This window comes from Saccopteryx leptura, chromosome 3 (genome assembly GCF_036850995.1).
Source record: "Saccopteryx leptura isolate mSacLep1 chromosome 3, mSacLep1_pri_phased_curated, whole genome shotgun sequence".
Classification (NCBI taxonomy): domain Eukaryota; kingdom Metazoa; phylum Chordata; class Mammalia; order Chiroptera; family Emballonuridae; genus Saccopteryx; species Saccopteryx leptura.
In genome coordinates, this window is record NC_089505.1 from 58,210,134 (window position 1) to 58,236,850 (window position 26,717).

The window sequence follows — 26,717 nt, forward strand, 5'->3', positions numbered from 1 at the left end:
ACTTTGCTTCAGTGCAGCCTTGGCTGCAGGAGGGGAAGAGAAGGCTGGAGAGGAAGGAGAGGGTAAAGGGTGGAGAAGCAGATGGGCGCTTCTGCTGTGTACCCTGGCCGGGAATTAAATTGGGACTTCCACATGCCAGGCTCTACCACTGAACCAGCTGGCCAGAGCCGAACATTTCACTTCTTTAGACCTGACCAGGTGGTGGCACAATAGATAGAGTGTCGGACTGGAACTCAGCAGACTAAGGTTCAAACCCTGAGGTCACCAGCTTGAGCATGGGCTCACCAGTTTGAGCGTGGGATCATAGACATGACCCCATTGTCACTGGCTTGAGCAAGGGGGTCACTCACTCTGCTGTAGCCTCCTGGTCAAGGCACATATGAGAAAGCAATCAGTGAACAATTAAGGTGCCCCAACAAAGAATTGATGCTTCTCATCACTCTCCCTTCCTGCCTGTCCCTATCTGTCCTTCTCTCTGTCTCTGTCACACACACACACAAAGAAATGATAGTGAGACCAACATTGACATTATATTATGTTTAATAAGAGTTTGATAAAAGGAAGGATATAATATTATTTTCCCGGAATTTCTTTTAAACTTCAATGTTTGTTTTGATTTTTTTTTGTCTTTTATCATCTGAAAACTAACCTAGTATCTTCAAGGAATATTTCTCTCATTAGTTTTTAGCTTTTCAGAGTCCACACTATTAAGTTTAAAAAATATTCTGTATACAAAATATTATCTGAAATGTTCCAATCTTGAATGGGCCAGATTATTAAGTAATTCTTACATATTAGAGAATGAGTCCTACTGGTAGCTCTCATAGAACAGAAAATCACCTACTTTAATATAAACACTGTTTGCTATAACAGGTAAGTGGAGTGTCATTTACTAAGATGGCAAACCCTACATGTTGCCCAGGAACTTGTGTAGGAAAAAACTGGAATTCAGGTTAGAAATAATCTAGAAAAACTAATTTTATCTGCCTTGAATCAGTGAAGAAGAAATAGTGACATAGAAAATCTTGTTTCAAAACATGTGCATTACAGGCTGCATTAGAAATTTAGAATTGCCTTCTGAAGTTATCAAAAGGTAGTTAGTATAAGTATAATATATTCCATATGGTTTGCAACCTAAAGCAGGTGTGGTAAAGTAAGGGGGAATTCTTCATAGCCAAATGTCTTTGAAGAATTGTACTCTTAGAAGATTTATAGGGAGCTTGACTTCACTGTGGTGATGAGTTTTACAGGGTGACATTTTGCAGATATAGTAGAGGAGGAAGTGTACAAAAAACTATGTTGACTTGTGTTTGACTATATTACTGAGTGAGATTCCATTCTGTCATAATTGATCAATTATAATTATCTGCAAGGATCATATACAGATGTTTAAAATTGTTTTCTGAATCATTATATTCATCTTAATCCTTCTTCGATTAGGGTAAGAAGGAATCTTAAAAAATTAGTTATCATTTAGCCTCCAGGCTGAATTTTACCTCTAAAAAGCTGTGTCAATAGTTGTGTTAATATTACTGTGTTTCATAATTACTCATTTATTTCTAGACCAAGTTCAGATTTCAGTAGATAAGCATATCCTTTTATCTTGAGTTGGATGTGATTCATTGATTTATAAGTTATTATAAGATAGGGCTTATTGATCCTTTTTAACCCTTTGTATATCTTTCAATGAGTTGAATACTGGGTCTAAAATGCTTTGTCAAGTATCATAGTAACTTATTTTAGTTGCAAGTGAAATGGCCTTTTCCTTTTTTTTTAACAATATTTTCATATGTGCCTTGACTGGGCAAGCCCAGGGTTTTGAACTGGTGACCTCAGTTCTCCAGGTTCATGCTTTATCCACAGTGCCACCACAGGTCAGGCTGAAATGGCCTTTTCATTGTTTCAGAGTAGACAGGTTTTGCATAAAATTATTAAAAGATATTCAAAACTGATATCCATGTAAACATAGGTTTCTAGATTTTAGTTTATGTTTAAGCTTAAAAGCTTGCATATTGACTATGAAATGAAATATAAAACTTGAAAGGGGGAATGAAACTATTTAAAAACATTTTTATTAAACATCATTGATTTTCAAATTAAAGAGACATATGATAAAGAAATCCTCTGAAGTGTCTAGCTAACTAATTTTGAGGTAAATCTCAGGAGTGCATGATTTGATTTTAAATAACTAACTACGAGTTCTAAGACTTTGTAGAATTTGTTATTGAATACAATATTTTTGCTTTAATGACAAGAAATACTTTTCAGATTTATATTTTAAAATTAAATGATTTGAAATATTTATCTTTATCATAACTAAGAAATTGAGTAATTTTTGCTGTGATTTCATATAGATGCATCTGTTTCATTAGTGGTAAACCAAGATAAAAGTTTCATCATCCTCTTATTGGAAGGAAGTTGTTTGGGCAGTTGGAGTACATGCTGATCTTTATTTGTCCTTGCAACATAATGCAGTATGATTTTAAACTACTTCTATTCCTATTTATAAATGATCAGATGTAAGAAATGATAACAATTTCTTAATAATGTCATTTTTTATAACTTTGCTTAGGTCAGTTATTAGCTGTACAATACTAAAACTATTGTTTGTCTTAGAATATTGATTTTAATAAATCATTACAGAGTTTAATTATACAACTGGATTATATAGTTTTGGCAACATTTTCTTTCTCTACCTTATATACGTGTTAAGGTATATTCTGTTTACTGATTAGATAATTAAGAAAATGAACATGTTGGAAGACACTTAAAAGCAATAATAATATTGATATTACTGTTTACTACTATATTACTGTATTACTATCACTACCATTATTACTATGGATGATGTTACTCAGCAAGCAAGGTATAGAGAGACTGTCCAGATCCTAAATTCATTTACTCTTGTGCAATAAACTAGGCCCAGTGGTTGCTTGACTTTTAATCTCATTTTTAGAAAGAAGAGTGAAACCTAGTATTATTCTATACAGGTATAATTGACTCCCATTATTTTGACCATAAATTGGATTTACTTTTTGGTAACTTTTTCTTTTATCGTTAAAATTTATCGTTTTGAATTGCCACAAATAGTTGTTTACTGTTTTATGGAATAACTTGGATTTAGAAACCTGAGAGAACTGTCAGATAATTCAGTCTCAAATTTATAAATATGTGGCATGATTAGTTTATGAATGAATTTCAGTTTACTAATAAAAGAAATTTTATTTTTATCAGAATAAATTTTATATGTTAAATTTATATAGCTGAATATGAAGTTTCACAATGGTAGCTGAATCTTGCTTAGAGTAGATTTAAGCTCCTGAAATATAAAAGTAGCCCTTTGAAACTGTATTATAGACTTTGATAGAACTGATGGCATTTTTTGCTGAAATGTAGGCTTGTTAAGGAATAGCGCTCACCTATTTTCAGTCAGCTCTCTTGATCTCTTTAGCCAGCTCCCAAGCTTTTAAAATTTAGTTTTTATTTTTTTCATCCAGAAATTGTAGGACAGCCACACTTAATTGAGTTTTTGCAAAAACATTAATTGGATCAGCCTCAAGGAACAAAGGTAGAAAGGCTAACATTTAACATTTTTTTATTTTAGGTTTTGAGTAATTTTATTTATTTTAATGTTAGAATTCTCCTTTCTCATTTCTGGGAAATGTGAGCAAATAATAGAAAGTTTTCTTATTCTGAGTTTTCTTACACAACTGGATAATTGGCTTTTTGCTAGATATTACATAAGAGTTCAAAGTCTCTATAGTGTTATGTAAACAGATTGCTGAGAAGACCTATATAAACCAGTCACTGATTAGTGAGTTGGCCATTTTTCTTAGTACTTAAGTTATTTGTGCATTGCCATCGTCATGTCATCAGAATTTTTTTCTAATGTTCATAATTTAAAAAATTTAATTACATTTATTGGGACAACATTGGTTAGTAGCCAGAATTATTTTCAATAAGAGATAAAACAAAGATGCGTGCTTTTATTTGTTGTTTGGTTTTTTAGCAAATAGTAGAATAGATTTTTACTTGTAGTTTTAATATTGAATATCTATTCCTTTTTACTTTGATCAGTGTTGTTTAGAGAGTTGACAATGATAAAGTAGGGCTGCCTTGGATTTCTTACTTTGTAATTTATCAGTGTATTGGACACAGGTGGTCTTTGTTAGTCACTGCCAATTAAATGACTTTTGTGATTGACCCAAACATTAGTTTTCTACTCAGGATATTGTTTCATCACTTGAAAGGTCATGAAGTCTGTTGAAAATGTGTTGTTTCTTCCTAAGGATTTCTTGGAGGCCATATGAAAAGCCCCTTTCAATGTTTTTCCTTCAAGGTTCCTTCCTAGCACTTATTCTGTGAGAAAGAAGACCCCCCTCCATTGTAGATTATTTAAGAATAAGAAAATGATCTTTTTAGGAGGAGGGGGAAACTTCAAGTTTGAATTATTTTAATATTTTGGTGTTCTAAATTAGGCACATAAAATAATTTCAGTGTACTTAAAATTATATGTTGTGAAAACTTGAAAAATATAGGTAATCAGCTGTCAGTCACAATACTTACTTTGGTATAATTTTACATGTTTACACTTACTAAATTGTATGCTGCTGAGCTTAATTTTTACAAGTAAATGAGAAGCCGTAAAATTTTGAAAACAGAACTTAAGACCATTGTAAATCAGTTAGTTTTTTTTGGAATCAGTGGCTTTTAGTCTGTTAAGCAGACACAATGCAGTTTTCACTGAAGTATTTGTGTATAGGAGTTTAGGGGTGAAAAGTTTACGTAAACAAATTGAAATCAAATTTGTCATTCTATCAATTTTTCTGGATGGTGTTTACCACCATCTAGCACACTACATATTTTATTTCTTTTGCCTCTTGATCTTCCTTTTCCACTAGATGCAATCTTCATAAAGGCAGAGATTTTTATCCCTTTTGTTCATTGCACCAGCATCTATAGTTGTCCCTAGCACATAATAAACATTGAAATTTTTGTTGAAAGATGGAATGGGCTAGTCAAATACTATATCATTTCTACCAGTTTTTTTTCTGCTGTTTCCTTTACACTTCTTAATGTCACTTTTTCCTATTGTACCTTTAAGTGTAGGGACTATTGACAATGCTGATCCTTATAAAAAAGTCATACTGATTTGTTTTTATCTGTTACTGAAAATCTTTGCATTTGAGAGGTCTCAGAGATTTTAGTTGAATCCAGAATTTATTCTGTTCAATTATGCTTCTGATCAAGAGACCCCTGAAGTAGGGGGTCCCACTAACATTGTATTCCCAACCTCAGCTGTGCTAAGCCACCAAGGGTGCAATCTGTAGAGGGGCTAGTGGAGTGAGGCCAGTCTGAGCCCACACTACAATCTTTCTGCAGAAGACTCTGTAGGAAGACCAGGCAGCTGCAAGAGGAGAAAGAACAGTTGAAAAGTGGAGACAAATCTTACAGATATTAGGACTTTTATGGAGCTGCTGGCATCTCTAAAGAGGAGGAAGCTGATTCTTATACAAAGGTTGGCCCCTCCCACACTACCCAGGCACAGAAAACGAAGACACAAATAGCGAAATGAACAGTAGCTGCAGACAGGTAACCCACAATTGGTTACAAACAACAGCTGATGCCAGCCCAAGAAGATCTAGAGCCAACATATCTGATGGTGGGTGGAAGACAGCACCAATCCTAGACTCTGCTAGGTACACAAGGAGCACATCCAAAAGAGGAGTCTAGCAGACACTAGACACTGTGAAGAATAAATATGCCCAACAGGACAGACATTGCACAGTGTGTAATATATATGATTAAAGTTGACCCTTAGAGCCAGCCAGCCTGAAGGGATAACCATATCCACGAAAGAATTAACTTCATTCAATATTCACATACAACAAGAGGGAAAATGGTATTCTCAAGAAGCATTCCTAGAACAAGGAAAACAGGTGGACTGGAGGCCAGTACCACCGAGCCCATCATCTTCATAAAGACACCACAAAAATTTCAGTCAGACAGCATTACCCATTACACAGACAAAATGAGCAGAGAAATGTGACCCAAATGAATCAATAAGAGAAATCCCCAGAAAAAGAAATGAAGTGGAAGTAACAAAACAAACTGAAGCAGAGTTTAAAATAATGATTTTTAGGATACGCAAGGTACTTAGAGCAAAAATGGATGGATATAATGAGCGCCTAACTAAGAGATAGCAAGCATCAAAAAGGACATTGAAATCATAAAAAAGAACCAATCAGAATGACAAATATAGTATCAGAAATGAAGACTGTTCTAGAAGGAATCAACAGCAGGCTAGGTGAAGCAGAGGATCAAATCAGCAATTTAGAGGACAAGATAAACAAAAGCACAGAAGCACAGCAGCAAAAAGAAAAGAGTCTTAAAAATACTGAGGAAATTCTAAGAGACTTATGCGACAACATGAAGAGAAACAGCATCCGCATCATAGGGGTTCCTGAAGGAGAAGAGAATGTACAAGGTTTGAACCTGTTTGAAGAAATCATAGCTAAAAATGTCCCTAAATAGATGAAGGAAATGGTTACACAAGTTCAAGAAGCACAGAGAGTCCCACTAAAGAGGAACCCAATGAGGCCTACACCAAGACACATCATAATTAAAGTGCCAAAGTTAAGAAACAAAGAAAGAATACTAAAAGCTGAAAGGGAAAAGCAGTTAACTATTGACAGAGGAACCCCAGTAAGGATGACCTCTGACTTCTCAACAGAAACACTTGAGGCCAAAAGGGATTTGCAAGAAATAGTCAAAGTGATGTAAAACATGAACCTACAACCAAGATTTTTTTATCAAGTAATACTGTCATTTAAAATTGAAGGACAAATAAAAAGCTTCCCAGACCCCCCCAAAACAAACAAACAAAAAAAACAACCATCAAGGAATTCATTACAAACAAATGAGCACTGCAAGAAATGTTAAGGGGCCTACTGTAAAGAGCAAAAGGAAAAAAAGAAATCAAGAACAAGAGCATTGTAGATTTAAAGAATAAAATGGAAATAAATAAGTACATATCAATATAACCTTAAATGTAAATGGATTAAATGCTCTAATAAAAAGACATAGAGTATCTGCATAGATAAGAAAACAGGACCCATACATATAATGTCTACTAGAGATTCACCTCAGAACAAAAGGTACACATAGACTGAAAATAAAGGGATGAAAAAAGTTATTCATGCAAATGGAAATGGGAAAAAAGCTAGGGTAGTAATACTTGTATCTCAGAAGATAGCCTTTAAAACAAAGGCTATAATAAGGGATAAAGAAGGCCACTACATAATGATAAAGGGAGCAATCCAGCAGGAATATATAACCATTGTTAACATTTATGCGCCTAATATAGGAGCACCTAAATATATAAAGCAGATTTTGATGGACATAAAGGGCAAGATCAACAGCAATACTATCATATAATAGTAGTGGATGTTAATACTCCACTAACATCATTGAATATATCCCCCATACAGAAAATTAACAAAGAAACAGCAGCCTTAAATAAAATACTAGATCAACTGGATTTAATATCTTTAAAACCTTTCACCCCAAAGCAGCAGAATGTACATTCTTTTCAAGTGATCATGGTACATTCTCTAGGATAGACCACATGTTAGGACACGAAACAACTCTCAAGAAACTTAAGAAGATTGAAATCGTATAAAGCATCTGTGATCACAATGGCATGAAATTAGAAATCAACTACAATAGAAAAACTGAAAAACATTCAAACACTTGGAGACTAAATAGCATGTTATTAAATAATGAATGGGTTAACAACGAGATCAAGTAAGAAATAAAAAGTTTCCCGGAAACAAATGAAAATGAACATACACCAACTCAAAATTTATGGGACACAGCAAAAGCAGTCCTGAGAGGGAAGTTCATAGCATTACAAGCATACCTTAAGCAAGAAAAAGCTCAAATAACCCTGCATCTAAAAGAACTAGGAAGGGAACAACAAATAAAGCCCAGATGAAATAGAAGGAAGGAAATAATAAAGAGAGAGAGTCAGACAGGAACGGAGAGAGATGAGAAGCATCAATCATTAGTTTTTTTGTTGTGACACCTTAGTTGTTCATTGATTGCTTTCTCATATGTGCCTTGGCCTCCAGCAGATGGAGTAACCTGTTGCTCTAGCCAGAGACCTTGGGTCTAAGCTGGTGAGCTTTGCTCAAGCCAGATGAGCCCACATTCAAGCTGGCGACCTCAGGGTCTTGAACCTGAGTCCTCCATATCAAAATCCAATGTTTTATCCACTGTGCCACCGCCTGATCAGGCAAGAGCTGGTTTTTTAAAAAGGTAAACAAGATTGACAAACCTTTAACCAGGTTCATCAAGAAAAAAAGAGAGGACTGAAATAAATGAGGTTAGAAATAAAGTGTAGAAGTAACAACTGACACTGCAGAAATACAAGGGATGGTAAGAAAATATTATGAAGATCTACATGCCAAAAAATTGGACAACCTAGGTGAAAGGGATAAATTCCTAGAAACATACAATCTTCCAAAACTCAGTCTGGAAGAATCAGAAAACCTAAACAGACCGATTACGACAAATGAAATTGAAACAGTTATCAGAAAACTCCCATTAAACAAAAGTCCTGAAACGGATGGCTTCACAGGCTAATTTTACCAAACATTTAAAGAAGAACTAACACCTGTCCCTCTCAAGCTATTTCAAAAATTTAAGAGGAGGGAAGACTTCAAAGCTCCTTTTATTAGGCAAGCATTGTAATTCCAAAGCCAGGTAAATACGCTACAAAGAAAGAAAACTATAGGCTAATATCCCTGATAAACTTAGATGCTAATATTTTCAACAAAATATTAGGAAACCAGATCCAGGAATACATTAAAAAAGTTATACATCATGATGAAGTGGGATTTATTCCAAGGAGGCAAGACTGGTACAATATTTGCAAATCAATCAATATGTTTCATTACATAAACAAAAGGTAGAAAAAAATCACATGATTATATCAATGGATGCAGAAAAAGTATTTGATAAAATCCAGCCCCCATTTTTTGATCAAAACTCTTAGCTAAGAGGGAATACAAGGAACATAACCCAACATAATAATGGCCATCTATGACAAACTGACAGCCAACATAATACTCAACGGGCAAAAATTAAAAGTAATCCCCTTAAGATCGAGAACAAGGCAGGGGTGCCCCATTTCACCACTCTTATTCAACATAGTTCTGGAAGCCCTAGACACAGCAATCGGACAACAAGAAGAAATAAAATACATCTAAATTGGAAAGAAGAAGTAAAACTATCATTTCCTGATGACATGATCCTGTGCACAGAAAACCCTAATGTCTCAGTTAAAAAACTACTAGACCTAATAAATGAATTTGGCAAGGTGGCAGGATATAAAATTAGTATTTAGAAATCAGTAGCATTTTTATACACCAGCAATAAATTGTCTGAAAGAGAAATTAAGGAAATAATCCCCTTTAGTATTGCAACAACAACAACAAAAAGTACCTAGGAGTAAATTTAATCAAGGAGATAAAAGACTTGTATTTGGAATATTATAATACATTAGAAAAAGAAATCAAGGAAGATACAAATAAGTGGAAGTATATAGCATGTTCATGAACAGGAAGAATAAACATCGTTAAAATGTCTATATAACCCACAGCAATCTATAAATTCAATGCAATTCCTTTTATAATACCAATGGCGTACTTCAAAGATATAGAACTTATTCCAAAAATTTATATGGAACCAAAAAGAACATGAATAGGCTCAGCAATCTTGAAAATTAAGACTAAAGTGGGAGGTATGAACACTTCCTGATATCAGGTTATACTATAAGGCCATAGTAATCAAAACAGCTTGGTATTGGCATAAGAACAAGTATAGTGATCAATGGAACAAAACAGAAAACCCAGCAAGAAATTCGCAGCTTTATGGTCAATTGATATTTGATGAAGGAGGTAAGAGCATGCAGTGGGGTAAAGACAGTCTCTTTAATAAATGGTGTTGGGCAAATTAGACAGGTACATGCAAAAAGATGAAACTAGCCCACCAAGTGACACCATTCACAAAAAGAAACTCAAAATGGATAAAAGACTTAATTGTAAGTTTTGAAACCATAAATATCTTGGAAGAAAACATAGGCAGTAAACTCTCTGACATCTTTTGTAGCAATATTTTTGTCCATTTATCTCCATGGACAAATGATACAAAGGACAAAAAGAAATGGGACTATATCAAACTAAAAAGTTTTTGCACAGGAAAAGACACCATGAGCAAAATAAAAAGACAACCCACACAGTGAGAGAACATATTCACTGATACGTCTGATAAGGGATTAATAACCAAAATGTATATAGAACTTCTAAATCTCAACAGCAGGAAGGTACACAGTCCAATTATAAAACGGGCAGAGGAACTGAATAGATGCTTCTCCAAAGAGGACATACAGATGGCTAATAGGCATATGAAAAAATGTTCAACATCATTAATCATCAGAGAAATGCAAATGAAAACCACAGTGTGATTCCATCTCACACCTGTTAGAATGTCACACTCATTAAGAAATTAACACACAAGAAGTACTGTCAAGGGTGTGGAGAAAGGGGAACCCTTCTGCGCTGCTTGTGGGAATGCAGACTTGTTCAGCCATTGTGAAAAGCAGTATGGCGTTTACTCAAAAAATTAAAAATGGAACTGCCTTTTGACCTAGCTATTTCACTTTTAGGAATGTAATCGAAGAATACAAATCACTGATTCAAAAGAAAATATGTTTATTGCAGCATTGTTTGCAATAGCCAAGATCTGGAAACAGCCCAAGTGTCCCATCAGTGGATCAGTGGATTAAAAAGCAGTGGTACATATACTGAATGGAATACAACACAGTCATGAAAAAGAAGGAAATCCTACCGTTTGTGATGACATGGATGGACCTGGAGATTATTATGCTAAGTGAAATAAATCAGGCTGAGTAAGACAAATATCATACGATCTCACTCATGTGGGATCTAATGAACAAAGTGAACTGAGGATCAGAATAGAGGCAGAGGCAAGGTCACGGGGAGCAGAGGGACAGCAGTCAGAGTGAAGGGAGATGAGGGGATGGGATCAGAGAAGGTGAAGGGACAGTACATCCCGGAGGGAATGGGGGAGGGAGTTAGGGAGTTGGGGAGAGGGGAAAGGGATATAATGGGGGACACGGGGGTGGGAGGTGAGGGTGTTATATTGATGGGACACTTGAATCCATGTTAACAAGTAAATTAAAATTTTTAAAAAGTACCTATATTTGATGATAGTGCAGCTAGCTGTGGAATTCTACAGTGCAAATCATTTATTTACAATTTTGAAGGCACTTTATGTTTTAGATTTCAGTGTTGCTGTTGAGATGTTTAATGCCGGTTTGATTTCTAATTATCTGTGGAATCATATCCCCAGTATAAAGAAATTTCATTTTGATTTGCCTGTTCAAGGTCTTTTTATTTATCGGACTGGTTACTTGAGACACTTTTTCAATCTAGCAACTCATGTCCTTCAGTTCTGGGAATTTTTTTGGAATTCTTGATTATTGCCCTTTGGTTTCCTACTTCCTTTATTTTATTCTCTATTTGTACAATATGTCTCATGATTTCATCTATTTTTTTATTTTTCTGGTGTTTTTTTTTTTTAATTTTCTTTCTTGTAGCGTTTTCCAACATTGCCTTTGTAGACTTGTATTGAAGTTTTACTTCCATATTTTAATTTTTTTAATTCTCTGAATATTTTTCTCCCAGGATCATTTTCCTATGGACATAATATGATTTTCTTTTCTGAGGATATCTGTGACTTTTCTAAATTTTTATTGTTGTATTTTTCAGTTCCCTTTATTGCCCTTATTTTTCTGACTTTCTTTTTCTGTTTGTTTTAATTTTTGTTTTTCATATTAGAGGCCTGCTTCAAGTTATCTCTGAAATATTGTCTGTCCTTTCATATATAGGGGTAATGCATCACAGAATTTACTGGGAGCATTGTGGACGTGGGCAGGATTGGTTGACTGACCTCACAGTGTGCCAAGATTTCTCAATAGGGGCACTATTGATATTTTAGACTTGAAACTTCTCTGTTGTGGAGGCTGTTTGTATATTATAGGATGTTTAGACTTAGTCTCTGGCATCTACCCACTAGCTGCCAGTTACCCTCTCCTTTTCCCAGTCACAAAAAAAAAAAAAAAAAAAAAAAAAAAAATCTCCCAGTGTTATAAAATGTCCCCTTAGGAGGAAACTGGGCTATTTTACTGATGATACTGTATGCCAGGAAATGTAGGACTCTTCTCTGGTGCCAGTCTTTAGAGAGAAAACTTTTAGTCTCCTGCTTGGCATTTTAAGCCTGGCTACTGGATTTCTGTAGCCCAGCAGTATAAAGGGACTGAAGGTTTTCAATAAATTAGTTGTTTATTATAGCATGACTCCTCATCCCTGCTCTTACCTGTATTTCTTATCTGCCAGTTCAGAACGTCCCTCTTTACTTTGTCCAAAGAGTAAATCTCCCTGTTTCTGAGACACTGTCAAGAGGGTTAGTAGCTGACTGTATGGAATGGGAAAGAAGGGTCCTAGGGGAATGTGCAACTGTTTCTTTTAGATGGCTTCAGTTACTACTCCTGTTTTTAGCTTTATGTAACTATTGCTATATCCCATGGTACTTGCAGCTACCTTCTTTTTTGTGTGTTCTCGAGCAAGAGTTGGTGATTTGTTGTTGGAATCCCTGTTTATAGGCACTTAGACTTTCGCTTCCTTTGATCTGCTAAGTCAGTTACTATTCCTCCACTTGTTTGCCATTTTCCCAAAACTGATTGATTTATCTAGTATGCTGTTGTCTTCTTTCCTGTTATTCCTTGTGGGTTTTTATAGTCTTATTATTTTACTGCCATTGTACTAAGTTTTAGAGCAGCAAGAAAGATGAACATGTATGTTCAATCCAGAAGTAATATTAAACTGTTTAATTCCAGAAACTTTTAAGTTTTTGCATATTTTCTTTTCTCAGGAGAAATTTAAATGAGGATCATAGCAATAAAACCAGAAAAGACTTTGTTTTTTTAAAGTTTTCAGGTTAGCCTTGTCCAATCCCTAATCATCAGATATGCAGTCTTAAGATTTTATATTAGCTTACTTTTTGTTACTATTAGATGATTGCAAGAGTAAATCTTAGGAAACAGAGTTTGTATGAATAATGATCAGGAAAACTAAGTCAGTACTGGCTGCTGTTAATAGCAAGAAGATTGTTAATAGCTTTTTGTACTTTAATAATTATGTTCTTTAAGTTTGAGAGTGTTATAGCTCTGGTACCTGTTTTTTCTTTATAAAGAAAAAATCTTGGTTTTAAATTCAAATATTTAGAGCAGTACTTTCCAATATACTACCCAATTTATGGATGTATAAACTTAATTATAAAATAAAAGTAAAATTTAGTTCCTCAGTTGTACTAGCCACATTTAAAGCCCTTGGTAGCTACATTTGTCAGTTTTTGCAAACTTCCCCAGGTTAACACAGTTTATATTACACTGATAATTCCATTTTTATTGTATAGTGCCTGAGAGACTCAGAGAGCTTACCAAAAGCTCAGCCATCATGTCTTGTTCCTACTTGTTCTTTAAAGTTTCAGGTTGTGGTTTGAATCCTTTTATGGATTAAAATGGTCATAATTGTGTCTTTGTTTGACTTTTTTTTTTTAACAGAGACAGAGAGAGAGTTAGAGAGAGGGATAGATAGGGACGGACAGACAGGACCAGAGAGAGATGAGAAGCATCAATCATCAGTTTCGTTGTGACACCTTAGTTGCTCATTGATTGCTTTCTCATATGTGCCTTGACCGTGGGCCTTCAGCAGACTGAATAACCCCTTGCTCGAGCCAGCGACCTTGGGTCCAAGCTGGTGAGCTTTTCTTGCTCAAGCCAGATGAGCCCGCACTCAAGCTGGCGACCTTGGGGTCCCGAACCTGTGTCCTCCGCATCCCAGTCCGACGCTCTATCCACTGCGCCACCACCTGGTCAGGCTGTTTGACATTTCTGACTTTAATTGTAATTGTTTCTTTTCTCCCCAGACAGTGCAGTGCTTGCTAGACAGTGGTGCTGACATTAACAGGCCAAATGTATCAGGAGCCACTCCATTGTACTTTGCTTGCAGGTATGATACTTTGTTTCCAGTTGCAGTCATTAAAGAATGTTGTGTGTGTATATATATTTCTGTATATTTTCTAAGGTTCTCTTGTTTTCCCACTAATACTATGCTGTATTTTAAGATAAAGTATTAGCATTATGGTTGTTACTTAACTACACGAGAGAAAGTATTTTCTATTATATTGCCAGTGTTTTTATATGGTATAAGTGGAACTTTTATTTGATTATTTAATTTTAGATTAATTACTTATTAAGTAAAAAGAGAAGACAAAATCTGGTAATTTCTATAGTGTCTTTTATTAAGTACCAGGTCAGTTTCAGTGGGATCAGTCATTAAAGTATGTCTTGGTCTCTGGATCTGTAACTTTAAAAAAAATTCTGAAATTAATCTTGTTAGATATTAAGCTCTGCATTAAATTATCTTTGTGCTCTGTCCTGGTACATTGTCTTGAAGCATACATTTTGTTCATTGATTCATTTATGTAATAAGCAAACATTTAGTTAGCACTCACTGTTTGCCATTCCTTTTTTATGGGCATTAATGATATAGTAATAAATATACTCCAGTCCTCATGGAGGAATTAATAATTAAACCACCCCGCACACACAAAATGTTATGTAAATGTAGTTTGCAGTTAGAAGCAGTTCATAATACACTAGTGATTCTTCTCTTTGGTTTAGATTATATTATATGACTTGTATTATTTATCTGGGCTCTAAATTCAAATAAAGAGCTCTCCAGAAAGCTGTTCTTTTCTTTATTCGATTTCCTGTTTTATAACATATTATTGGAGATTTGTTTTAGACTGAAAAACCTGCTTTTCTTCTTATTTAGCTTCTATTCAGGATTTCTGATGTTAATGTGATCAGACTGATTCAAATCATCATCAAACAAGGACTTTGGATCTCTAAACTTCATATCTTATCTGAATTCAGTCATTTCTAAAATTATACTTAAGATTTGGTTGCTTTTCTAGAAAAAGTTTCTTTCATAGTATCCTGAATTTATGAATAATATAATTGTTTGAATCACTGAAATCATATTCTATCTTTAGGAGTTATCTCTAGATAAGACCTTTCTTTGAAGCTTTAGATTTGAAGGTTCACCTGCCTGATTTATTTATATCATCACTTGCAAGTCTCTTAGAATCTCAGGTGCTAACATGTCCAAAACACAGTGTTCTGATTTTCCTTTTCAAACCTCCTCCAGTTTTTATGTCAATTGTTGGAACCCATATCCTTCCAGTTTAAACCAGAAACTAGATCATTGTTTTTTCTTTCTTTCTTTCTCTGACCCTCAGCTTGGACTTTGTTAGTTCTATAAATTCTACCTTCAGAGTATATTCTGAATCTCTTTATTCTCTCCAACTCACTGAAACTTCTTTGGTTAAATTGTTACCTGTTGTCTGGAGTACTACAATAGTCTCTTGACTACTCTTCCTGATTCCTCTGTTTCCCTTCCATCTGTTATTGCCTCAGCTGCCAAAGTGATCTTTTAAAAAAAATTAATTGGTCTTCCCACTTTGCGTTTAAACTCTATATTTAAAATCTTTCAGTGTCTGTTTGTTCTATGTGCAAAAACAATCCAAATGCGGCATTCACCTGTGAGACTTGCGAGTTGTGACCCCTGCTTGACTGACTCACTGTGCTTCAGCCACACCGGTTCTCTTTGAGTTCCCCAAACACAACCAACTCTTTTTTAAATTTTTTTTATCAATTTTAATTTATTGTGTTAACATGAATTCAAGTGTCCCACTCAATATAACTCCCTCACCACCACTCCCTTGCCCCCCACAACCAACTCTTTGCAGCAATCTTTTCTACATTCTGCTTATTTTGCCTGAAAAGCTCTTCCCTAGGCTTTTTATGTGACTGACTCCTTCTTCATGCCACTGCCTGTTACGTTGTTGTTGTTTTTTTCAGAGACAGAGAGAGAGTCAGAGAGAGGGATAGACAGGGACAGACAGACAGGAATGGAGAGATGAGAAGCATCAATCATTAGTTTTTCGTTGCGCGTTGCGACACCTTAGTTGTTCATTGATTGCTTTCACATATGTGCCTTGACCGTGGGCCTTCAGCAGATCGAGTAACCCCTTGCTCGAGCCAGCGACCTTGGGTCCAAGCTGGTGAGCTTTTGCTCAAACCAGATGGGCCTGCGCTCAAGCTGGCGAACTCGGGGTCTCGAACCTGAGTCCTTCCGCATCCCAGTCCAATGCTCTATCCACTGCGCCACTGCCTGGTCAGGCAACTGCCTGTTACTTTTTAGGAAGGGAGTTCCTGACTAATCCAAGTAAGCCTCTCCCCAAATGTTCTATCATAGCATTATGATCAATTTCTTCATAGTACTTTGTATTTTAAAATTGCTTATTTACTTGTTTATAGTGTGTCTCTCCTACTAGATGGAAAGCTCAGCAAAAGCGAGAATTTTATTTATTTTAATCACCACTTTTATAGTCAATGTGTAGTACAGTGCTTTCTGCTGAATTGCTTAGTAAATGTTTTTGAATGAATGAATCAGTATAATTATATTTGAAAAATATCTTATATGAAATGATGCTATGTTTAATAGTAAAATATAAGCATATTAGTATGGTACAAAACTGTCATATTCACATAGTCTAAGCACAGGGACATGGTAAAATAATTTTTTAGAAATATTTTGCACTAGGATTATATTCTCATCATTAAGTTTTAATCTAGCAAACATTGAATCTCTTTGAACAAAGATGGTTAAGCAAATCGAATTAAAATTGAAACTGGAGTCCTGGCCAGTAGGCTGAGAGGTAGAGCATCGGCCTGGCATGCAGGAGTCCCAGGTTCGATTTCCGGCCAGGGCACACAGGAGAAGCGCCCATCTGCTTCTCCACCCCTCCCCCTCTCCTTCCTCTCTGTCTCTCTCTTCCTCTCCCGCAGCCAAGGCTCCATTGGAGCAAAGTTGGCCCAAGCACTGAGAATGGCTCTGTGGCCTCTGCCTCAGGCGCTAGAATGGCTCTGGTTGCAACAGAGCAACACCTGGGGCAGAGCATCGCCCCCTGGTGGGCGTGCCAGGTGGATCCCTGGTGGGCATGCGGGAGTCTGTCTGACTGCCTCCCCGTTTCTAACTTCGGAAAAATACAAAAAATAAAAAAAATTGAAACTGGAAAATAAGTGCATTGTTATTGCAGCAGGATAATAGATATGGAAGATGGTTCATTTATAGGTAGGCTTGTACTTGTGTTATCTAGATTTATATTAAAGATATAATAATTTTCTATATATGGTCTCTGATAAATGAAAGGGAAAGGAATGTGGGAAATAAAACAAGTTGGTCCTGCCAACAAATTATAGGGCTTGAAGATTAAAAAGCTAAATAAAATTAATGTTTTTCTTGCTTGAGAGATTACTAGATATATTATCATATATCTTATATAAGGATCAACTATTAAAACAATTTTTTTATTTTTGAATTAAATTCTAAAGGTATTGCGATAGGTAGGAGAAAGAGCCAAAGTTTTGGAGGCAGCCCAAAGCTTTACAACTTCAGTCAAGTTCTTGGCCTCTGAAGCTTTGTTTTATTGTGAAATGGAAATGCTGATATCTTCCCTGTGGGACTATAGGGAGAATTAAATGAGTTGGTTTAGTATAAAGCATCCTGCAGAGTATTTTGTACCCAATAGTTGGTAAGTGCTCACTAAGCTCTAGAGCACTTTTATGCTTCCCACTGAGCACAGAATTGTATTGTCCTCATTCAGTTTCATTGCTGTACAGGGTTTCTAATACATGATTCTTCTCCCATCATGACCTTTTTTTTTTTTAAACTCTGAGCACTATTTAATAATATAATGGTTTTGTGAGTAATTTTTAGATTAATTTTGACCTCAAATTATGACAGGAACTATTTCCCAGTCATTTTTTTTCTTAGTTATTTTGCATAAAACATTATAATTTATTAACTTTTTTCAAGTTACTGTCGGCACACATTGGCATTTTAGAGGTCTGTAATAAAGTGATAGAGAAGTAAGATTGTGAACATGGATTTATGCAACTCCTTTTAGTTAGTGAACTCAAAATCAAAACAGCCACATAAAATAGACCATAGACTCGCCTGACCAGGTGGTGGTACAGTGGATAGGGTGTCGGACTGGGATGCGGTGGACCCAGGTTGAAACCCCAAGGTCACTGGATTGAGCGTGGGGTCGCCAGCTTGAGCATGGGATCATAGACATGAGGTTGCTGGCTTGAGCCCAAGGTCGCTGGCTTGAGCAAGGGGTCATTTGCTCTGTTGTAGCCCCCCCACCCCCTGTCAAGGCACATATGAGAAAGCAGTCAATGAACAACTAAGACTAAGGATCAAGCTGGGGACCCCACGCTCAAGCTGGTAAGCCCATGCTCAAGCCAGATGAGCCTACTCTCAAGCCAGTGACCTTGGGGTTTTAAACCTGGGTCCTCCACATCCCAGTCTGACACTCTATTCACTGTGCCACCACCTGGTCAGGTGAGTCTATGGTCTATTTTATGTGGCTGTTTTGATTTTGAGTTCACTAACTGAAAGGAGTTGCATAAATCCATGTTTACAATCTTACTTCTCTAACCATTGCCGCCACTGCCTGGTCAGGCAATGTCCCATTTTGTACATCATGATCTTGGTTGTTCATACTGTGTGATTCCCATCATATTGTTCTCAAAGCTTACATCCCTTTTCACCTGATATTATGTTTTCTTGAGTACTAAATTGGTTGCTCTTTGAAGGTAAACTTTATTCATCTTGGTGGAGCAATATATAAATGAAGGATTTTGGAATCAGACTGATGTAGATTCAAATTTTGCTCTGCTCTGTAACTGTTCTTGAGCAAGTCCATTATACTCTCTTGGGTTATGGCTTTCTTAACTGGAAAGTGGAGTGAAGGATTATTTTATAACAATGTCAGGATCAAATCACACTTTGTACAAAGACCTGAACATTATGCTTGTCATCTTTAGATCCCCAAATATTAAGATTCAGGTCCCTTTTTAAATTTCGGGTTATTGTTTGTAGTGCAGCACCTTTTTAAATGCGTATTTGTCAAATTAACAGTATCTAAAGTTAAAACCTGTAAAATATTTCAGCAGTTGTATTAAGTACATGTTATAAGCCAGCTACCATGTTTCGTTCTATGGTACAAGTGTCCAGAAGTTTACAGTTTAACTGGAAAGATTGGACACATGAATATTTAGAAACTTGCCTTCTTGATTTTCTGGTGTGTTTTTTTCTGGAGTAAATGATATATTTTTCTTAATTAAAAAATTATTTTAAGTTTTATTTTTTATTAGTTTCAGGTATACAGTTTAGTGGTTTCGATATCGTTCTTAAGTTAGTTTGAGCCTATTAATGTTTGTATTAAGGAAGGTAATCAATATTACAGTCAAGTATTAAGAGAGTGATATAACTATTATCTGCTGGCAGATTTATAGTAGGAGCCTATTTTCTTATCGTGATCATTTCAATTGGTTATAAATTATACTTTATACAGTGTCATTTTGTGAAAAAGAATAAATAGATATGTATTTTTTTAAGGTTCAGAGAAATCTGTGTAGTCCTTCTCTTTGCAATGACATTTCTTTTTAGGTAATGATATTGTGGAAAGAGTATTGAAGACCAGAGATCTAAGTTCTAGTGTCATTTGTGCTTGAGGTAGTAATTTTTCTCATCTATAAAATAAAATTTTTTTTTCTTAAGTGAGAAGTGAGGAGGCAGAGAGACAGACTCTTGCATGTGCCCAATTGGGATCCACCTGGCAAGCCCAATAAGAGGCATTGATCTGCCCATCTGGGGCTGTTGCTTTGTTGCAACTGGAGCCATTTTAGCCCCTGAGGCAGAGGCCATGGAGCCATCCTCAGCGCCCAGGCTAAGTTGCTCCATAGGAGATTTGGTTGTGGGAGGGGAAGAGAGAGATAGAGAGAAGGGACAGAGGGAAGGGTAGAGAAGTAGATGGTCGTTTCTCCTGTGTGCCCTGACTGGGAATCGAACCTGGGACATCTATATGCCAGGCTGACACTCTACCACTGAGCCAACCAGCCAGGGCCTAAAATAAAACTTTTTGATCAGATACTCTTCCAAACTGTATGACTTCCTTGGGCATTTTGTAAAATTAGCTTTAAACTCTAATGTCCCTGAATTGTAAATTTATTTTTTATTTTCTATATCTGTGATCAAATTAGCTCTTTGAATACAAACCTTAGAGACTACTGGTTTCTACCCCCAAATAAACTACCTCCTAGCTGAAAGAGTGGTAGCTGCTAATTTTAATCCTACTAGAAAGAGAGTAATTAGAGAGAATGGGGCTTGTGGATGTAAGAGTTGTCCCTTGTAGGTCAGATTGAATAGCTGTCGGAAGAAGCGAAACTACTACATTGGAAGTAGTAGTATTTTTGACTAATCTCTCTCTCCCCCCATTCACTTACTTTGGTATTTATTTTTTCCTTCCTTCATTTTTATTTATTATTTTGCTAACTATTAAAAGTGTATAAAATTTACTTTAATTTTGAGTAATGACATTCTTTTGGATGTGCATGGTAGGAAACAGTTCTGGTTAGAGTTGAGAAGGAAGTGACTGGAAGCAAAAAATAAAACATAAGCCTGAGTAGCCACTGCTTATCTTAGAATGTTATGATTTATTGTAGGTAATGTGTCCCATGTTCAATTCTAAGATTTAATAGGTCATTTTCTTATCTACATAATGAAAGTATGACTTAACATTTAGAAATGTTTTCCTAATTGTTTGAGGGTATAGTTATATTTTCCTTTCAATTTTTAAAAATTGTTAATCCTCTGTTGATTTATATTAACTATTCATAATTTATAGAGAAAGACTTTAAATTGAAACAATTCTATTTTTTTAACTTGGTTCTATTTCTGTATAGTCATGGTCAGAGAGACACAGCACAGATTCTTCTGTTACGAGGAGCCAAATATCTGCCAGATAAAAATGGAGTAACCCCTCTGGATTTATGTGTACAGGTATGTTGTTAATATATATACTTAGCCCCTTGCTTTATAATAGAAACAGACTGTTAAAATCACTTTTTTGTCAAATAAGAGGGTAGGTACAAAGATTTTTATTCTATGAACAATATGCTGTTTAAAGGGAACTGGGATATAAGAAATATATTGGTCTTTATCCCAATTTATGACAAGAGCTTCTCAGACCCTTGGAATCTCTGGAGTGTAAGGATGTCTTTTTGTATTTTAATAAGATGACTGGTGGCTGAAAGCCCCTAACTAGCTTTAGAGTGTAGGCTGGTTGCCAAAGGATCCAACCGTATGATTAGAGGGCAGCCTCTTTCCCTACTCCCTGGGACGAGAGAGGGGCCAAAGCTTGTGTTCAACACTGATGACCAATAATTTAATCAAGCATGCCTATATAATAGAACTTCCCTAAAAATCCTAATCAATGGGTTTCTCAGAGAGTTTTTGGGTTGGTGAATATGGCTAAGTGCTGGGAGGGTGGCATGCTCAAAGATGGCATGGAATCTCTGTGCCCTTTCCTTCATACTTTGCCCTACAAATCTCTTCCTTTTGGCTGTTCCCAAGTTGTGTCCTTTATAATAAACATAATAGTAAAGTATTTCCCCGAATTCTGTGAGCTCTTCTAGCAAACGATCAAACTCAAGGCGGAGATTGTGGGAACTTCTGACTTATAGCTGTTTCGCCAGAAGTATGCGTGGTCTGGACTTACAGTTGCCTTCTGAGATGGGGCACTCTTATGGGACTAAGCTCCTAACCTGTGGGGTCTACAGCTCTTTCTTTAGGAACTTTATTTTTAAACCCAGATATTTTTAAACATTCTTTTAGGGTGGATATGGAGAGACCTGTGAAGTATTAATTCAGTGTCACCCTAGGCTTTTTCAGACAATTATTCAAATGACACAGAATGAAGATCTTCGAGAAAACATGGTAATGTAATTGTGCTGGTGGCTTGTAAATGAACAAGCTTTATGCATGCTTAGTGTATCTGGTGGTCCACAAATGTGTTTCTTAATTTATTATTATAAATATTGTAATATTTATAAGATAAATATGTATAATAATACACTAAATTTATTATAAATATTTCAATAGTTATAATAAAAAATTTGCTTATCTGAATTATAGGGTAAGTATGGATTATATAATAATTATAAACTTCATGCTAATATTTGGCCCTATATAAATCTTCTTTTCTCAGGGATTTTAGTCTCTCATAAAAATAATTAGAATATTCCCCATTGGCAGAGGAAAAGAATCTAAGGAGGAATATCATGTTATGATTGGTAATCACTAGTTTACTGAGCTCTGTATTTAGAATAGCTCTACTCTTTGAAAAATTACGTTTAAATTTCTCTTAAATTTTAGAATTAAATTTCTATAAACAAACATGGTGATTTCAGTTCTATTTATATTTTTTATTGTTTTCTGACTTGGGGATTTTGAACAAAGATTTTATATCATATCTCTACATTAGCTTTTGAATTTATACAAGGGAGAATAATTTTAAAGGACTTGATTTCACCTATTCAGCTTTGGGATACTTATTAAATTAATAGATACATAATTTCTTGATAAAGTTTAATGGATTATTACATCATCACATTTTTTTATTGTAAAAATTTTAGTTACGGCAAGTTCTAGAACATTTGTCTCAGCAAAGTGAAAGCCAGTACCTAAAGATTTTAACAAGCCTTGCTGAAGTTGCCACAACAAATGGCCATAAACTGCTTAGGTAAGTGATTCAAAATATAAACAGATCAGGCCCTGGCCGGTTGGCTCAGCGGTAGAGCGTTGGCCTGGCGTGCGGGGGACCCGGGTTCGATTCCCGGCCAGGGCACACAGGAGAAGCGCCCATTTGCTTCTCCACCCCCCCCCTCCTTCCTCTCTGTCTCTCTCTTTCTCTCTTCCCCTCCCGCAGCCAAGGCTCCATTGGAGCAGGGATGGCTGGGGCGCTGGGGATGGCTCCTTGGCCTCTGCCCCAGGCGCTAGAGTGGCTCTGGTCGCGGCAGAGCGTCGCCCGTGGTGGGCGTGCCGGGTGGATCCCGGTTGGGCACATGCGGGAGTCTGTCTGACTGTCTCTCCCCGTTTCCAGCTTCAGAAAAATACAAAAAAAAAAACCTTAAAAAAAAACAAAACAGATCAATAGGTAGCAGTATTTGTCAGCTTTGTCTCCTCTTAGGCTATTCTGGGAATAGTATTATTTTGTTGGATGCCTTTTGTCAGTGGTAGATGTTTAAACATTTGCTGACACATCATTAAATATATGTTTTGCTTTAAAAGACCGAGGCAGTCAACTTTTACAGAGGAGACTTTAGTGTCCTCAAAAGACTAAAATTACTTAAGTGAATTTGGGATATGTGTCTAGAATTTTATGAAATGATTGCTTAGAACAGTCCTGTAAGTAAAATGTGCATAAAGAAGAATCAAGGAATTAGTTTAAGAACCTTTACCACTAATATATAAACTGAGTATGATTCCCTTTAAAATTTTCTCCTAATTTTTTGTATGTGGTTAACTACTCCAATTAGGAATAAAAAGCTATTTAGAAATGGTTAGTGTGTTATTTCATAGCTTACAGATTTAGCCCATTTTTAATTTGCAAGCTTTCCACTTTGTGGTAGTCTTTTCACTTCTTTACTTAATACATTGACAGTTTTTTTTAATTAACTTTTTATTTTATATTTTTTAATTTTAATTTTTAATTTATTGTGTTGACATGGTTTCAAGTATCTCACTCAATATAACACCCTCAACCCCCCACATTGTGCCTCCCATTCCTCATGCAAAGTCTCTTTGCATTCCCATTCTACCCCTTTGCTCCCCTCCCTCCACCTCCATCTCCCCTTTTTCTTTGGGAATACATTGACAGTCTTAAGAGTCATAGTCTTCTCTTACTTCTGTTGGTTGCAACTGGACATTTTCCAGCTACATGTTGCTTCCATAAGTCAGCTACATTGTCAAATCCATTATGTTAGCCTTTTTCTGTCTTTCTTTGGACTTTTCATATATTTCAGACCAGAATCATATTTTTTACTATTTACTTAGAAGGATGTTTACGAGGCCTCTTATACTTAATGGTACCAAGGTCACCTTCTTATGTTCTTTTAACCATTTTTTTTTGTGTGTGTGACAGAGAAAGAGTCAGAGAGAGGTTCAGATAGGGACAGGCAGACAGGAAGGGAGAGAGATGAGAAGCATCAATTCTTTGTTGTGGCACCTTAGTTTTTCATTGACTGCTTTCTCATATGTGCCTTGACCAGGGGGCTTACAGCAGACCGAGTGACCCCTTGCTCAAGCCAGTGACCTTGGGCTCAAGCTAGTGACCTTAGGCTTCAAGCCAGTGACCTTTGGGTTCAAGCCAGTGACCTCTGGGTTCAAGCCAGTGACCATGGGGTCATGTCTATGATCCCATGCTAAAGCCAGCGACCCTGTGCTTAAGCTAGTGAGCCCGTGCTCAAGCCAGGTGAGCCCACGCTTAAGCCGGTGACCTCGGGGTCTTGAACCTGGGTCCTCTGTGTCCCAGTCTGACGCCCCATCCACTGCGCCGTTGCCTGGTCAGGCTCATTTGCTAATTCTTAAAATTTATTTCTACCTCTCAGTCTTCTTTAGACTCTGTCTATAAGTGTCATTGAATTCCAGCTTGACATAATGCTTTCCTCGTGTTTAGTTGTTTCCACTAATCCATTTATTTGCTAAGGACTTTCTAAGATTCAGACATACTAAGTAATAGCATTTACACCAGACTCAGGTATAAATCCAGACACCATTTCCTGTATCACTTTAGCACATAACTTTCCAGAATTTCCCTTCATCATTCACCCATCCATGTAATACTTTTGAGTGCCTACTATCACCAGGCTATCTGCTAGGTGCTCGTGATTAATACAGATAAGCTCTCTCCCTATGTTTAATTTACAGTTTAATCAGGATTTCGTTTCCTTGTTGGAAAATGATAGTAAATACCTTAACGAATTGTTGTAAGAATGAAATAATAAGGTGCTTTAAAGTGCCAATCACAGTGTCTGGCACATAATAGCAGAGATGATGTCTATGAAGATGATGATAATATAAGTGAAAAATGCTAAAGATAATGATAGTTTTTAAAATACCCCCATAATACCTTTAACCTGTTTTCTTACATTAGAAAACTTGGTTTTTCTACTTAAATCTGTCCCATATTCTGCTCTTCCACAGTTATCAGATTTATATTTTTATTTTAAATTTACTTTTAACAGTTATTAAGCAGATACTAAGCTAAGGAACATCCAAATACATTGTTTTATTTATACCTTATAGTAACATTGTGATTTATATACTGTTATTTCTATTTTATATGTAAAAAAATTGGAGTTTAATGATTTGCCAAACTAATACATTGAAGAATTAGGATTCATATCTCCACTTAAAAACAGCACATCCTAGATTCTATTTTAGCTCTTCAAAATTATAGATTAGGCCCTGGCTGAATATGTTGGTTGATTAGAGCATTGTCCCAAACAAAGCACAGAGGTTGCCTGTTCAGTCTCCGGTCAGGGCACATACAGGAACAGATCAATGTTCCTGTCTCTCTCTCCTTTTCTTCCTCTTCCTCTAAAATCAATAAAATAAACACTTAAAAAAATGACAGATTAGTGAAACAGGAGAAACAGGGTAGGAAAAAAGGATCTATTGCCAGTTCAAGTTTTAAAACTACTTTGCTAAACTGTACAGTCTTGTCACTTACATGCTATTATTCAAGTATTCTATAGAATCTGTTATGGCCCTTTTTGTTCTGTACAGACTTTTTTGTTGGGATCTGTAATGAGTATTGGTTATTATGTAGTATTGATAGAATTTATTGTATAGTTACTATTTTGAGAAAACCCAGGTCACCTCCTGTGTTTCTCCTTTACTCTCAAATCACTACCACACTCACAATGCTTCTGACACCAGATGTGTAGTCTTTTATTCCCTACAGCATGCAGTTCTGCAACATCAGCTGTGTGTCCTACAATTTAAATCAATTCTGACACTGTCTACCTGGAGATAGCAACAGATTCCACAAGTTAAGGGCTCAATTCCACGAGACTGCCCCCTCCCACACTTTAGATGTCAATTGCAAGTAGTGAGTGGGTCCCCAGGTTACTCATAACTTTTGTTCAACTTGACTACATAGCAGGGGTTCTGATGACCTCCTCCCCCTTGGATTTGATTATTTCCTAGAATAGCTCACAAAATTCAGGGAAACACATTTACCAATGTATTAAAGGATAAAGGATAGAGATGAACAATCAGATAAAGAGATACTTAAGGCAAGATCTGGGAGCATCCTAAGCACAGGAGCTTTTGTCCCCACGAAGTGGGGATATATCACCCTCATAGGGCATGGATGTGTTCACCTACCTGGAAGCTCCCTGAGTCCCGTATTGTTTTACTTGTTACGGAGGGTTCATCACATAGGCATGTCACAGTAACACTGTTTCCAGCCCCTCTTCTCTCTGAAGAATGGTGTGTGGGGAGGGTGGTGAGAGGGATTGGCCTAAAATTTCTAAACTTCTAATCATGGCTTAGATTTTCTGCTGACCAGCTTCCATTCCCAGAGCC

The 26,717-nt window shown here is 36.2% G+C and overlaps 1 protein-coding gene across 2 annotated transcripts in view; it reads left to right on the forward strand.

Moving 5' to 3' along the window:
* The window catches only part of HACE1 (HECT domain and ankyrin repeat containing E3 ubiquitin protein ligase 1), a 174,609-nt gene that overhangs the window by 63,247 nt on the left and 84,645 nt on the right, over window positions 1–26,717 (forward strand). For both annotated transcript variants that reach the window (XM_066373576.1, XM_066373577.1), the window contains 4 exons: window positions 14,074–14,156; window positions 21,029–21,125; window positions 21,960–22,061; window positions 22,760–22,866. In XM_066373576.1, coding sequence (XP_066229673.1) covers window positions 14,074–14,156; window positions 21,029–21,125; window positions 21,960–22,061; window positions 22,760–22,866 — 389 coding nt within the window. The remainder of the gene's footprint in view (window positions 1–14,073; window positions 14,157–21,028; window positions 21,126–21,959; window positions 22,062–22,759; window positions 22,867–26,717) is intronic.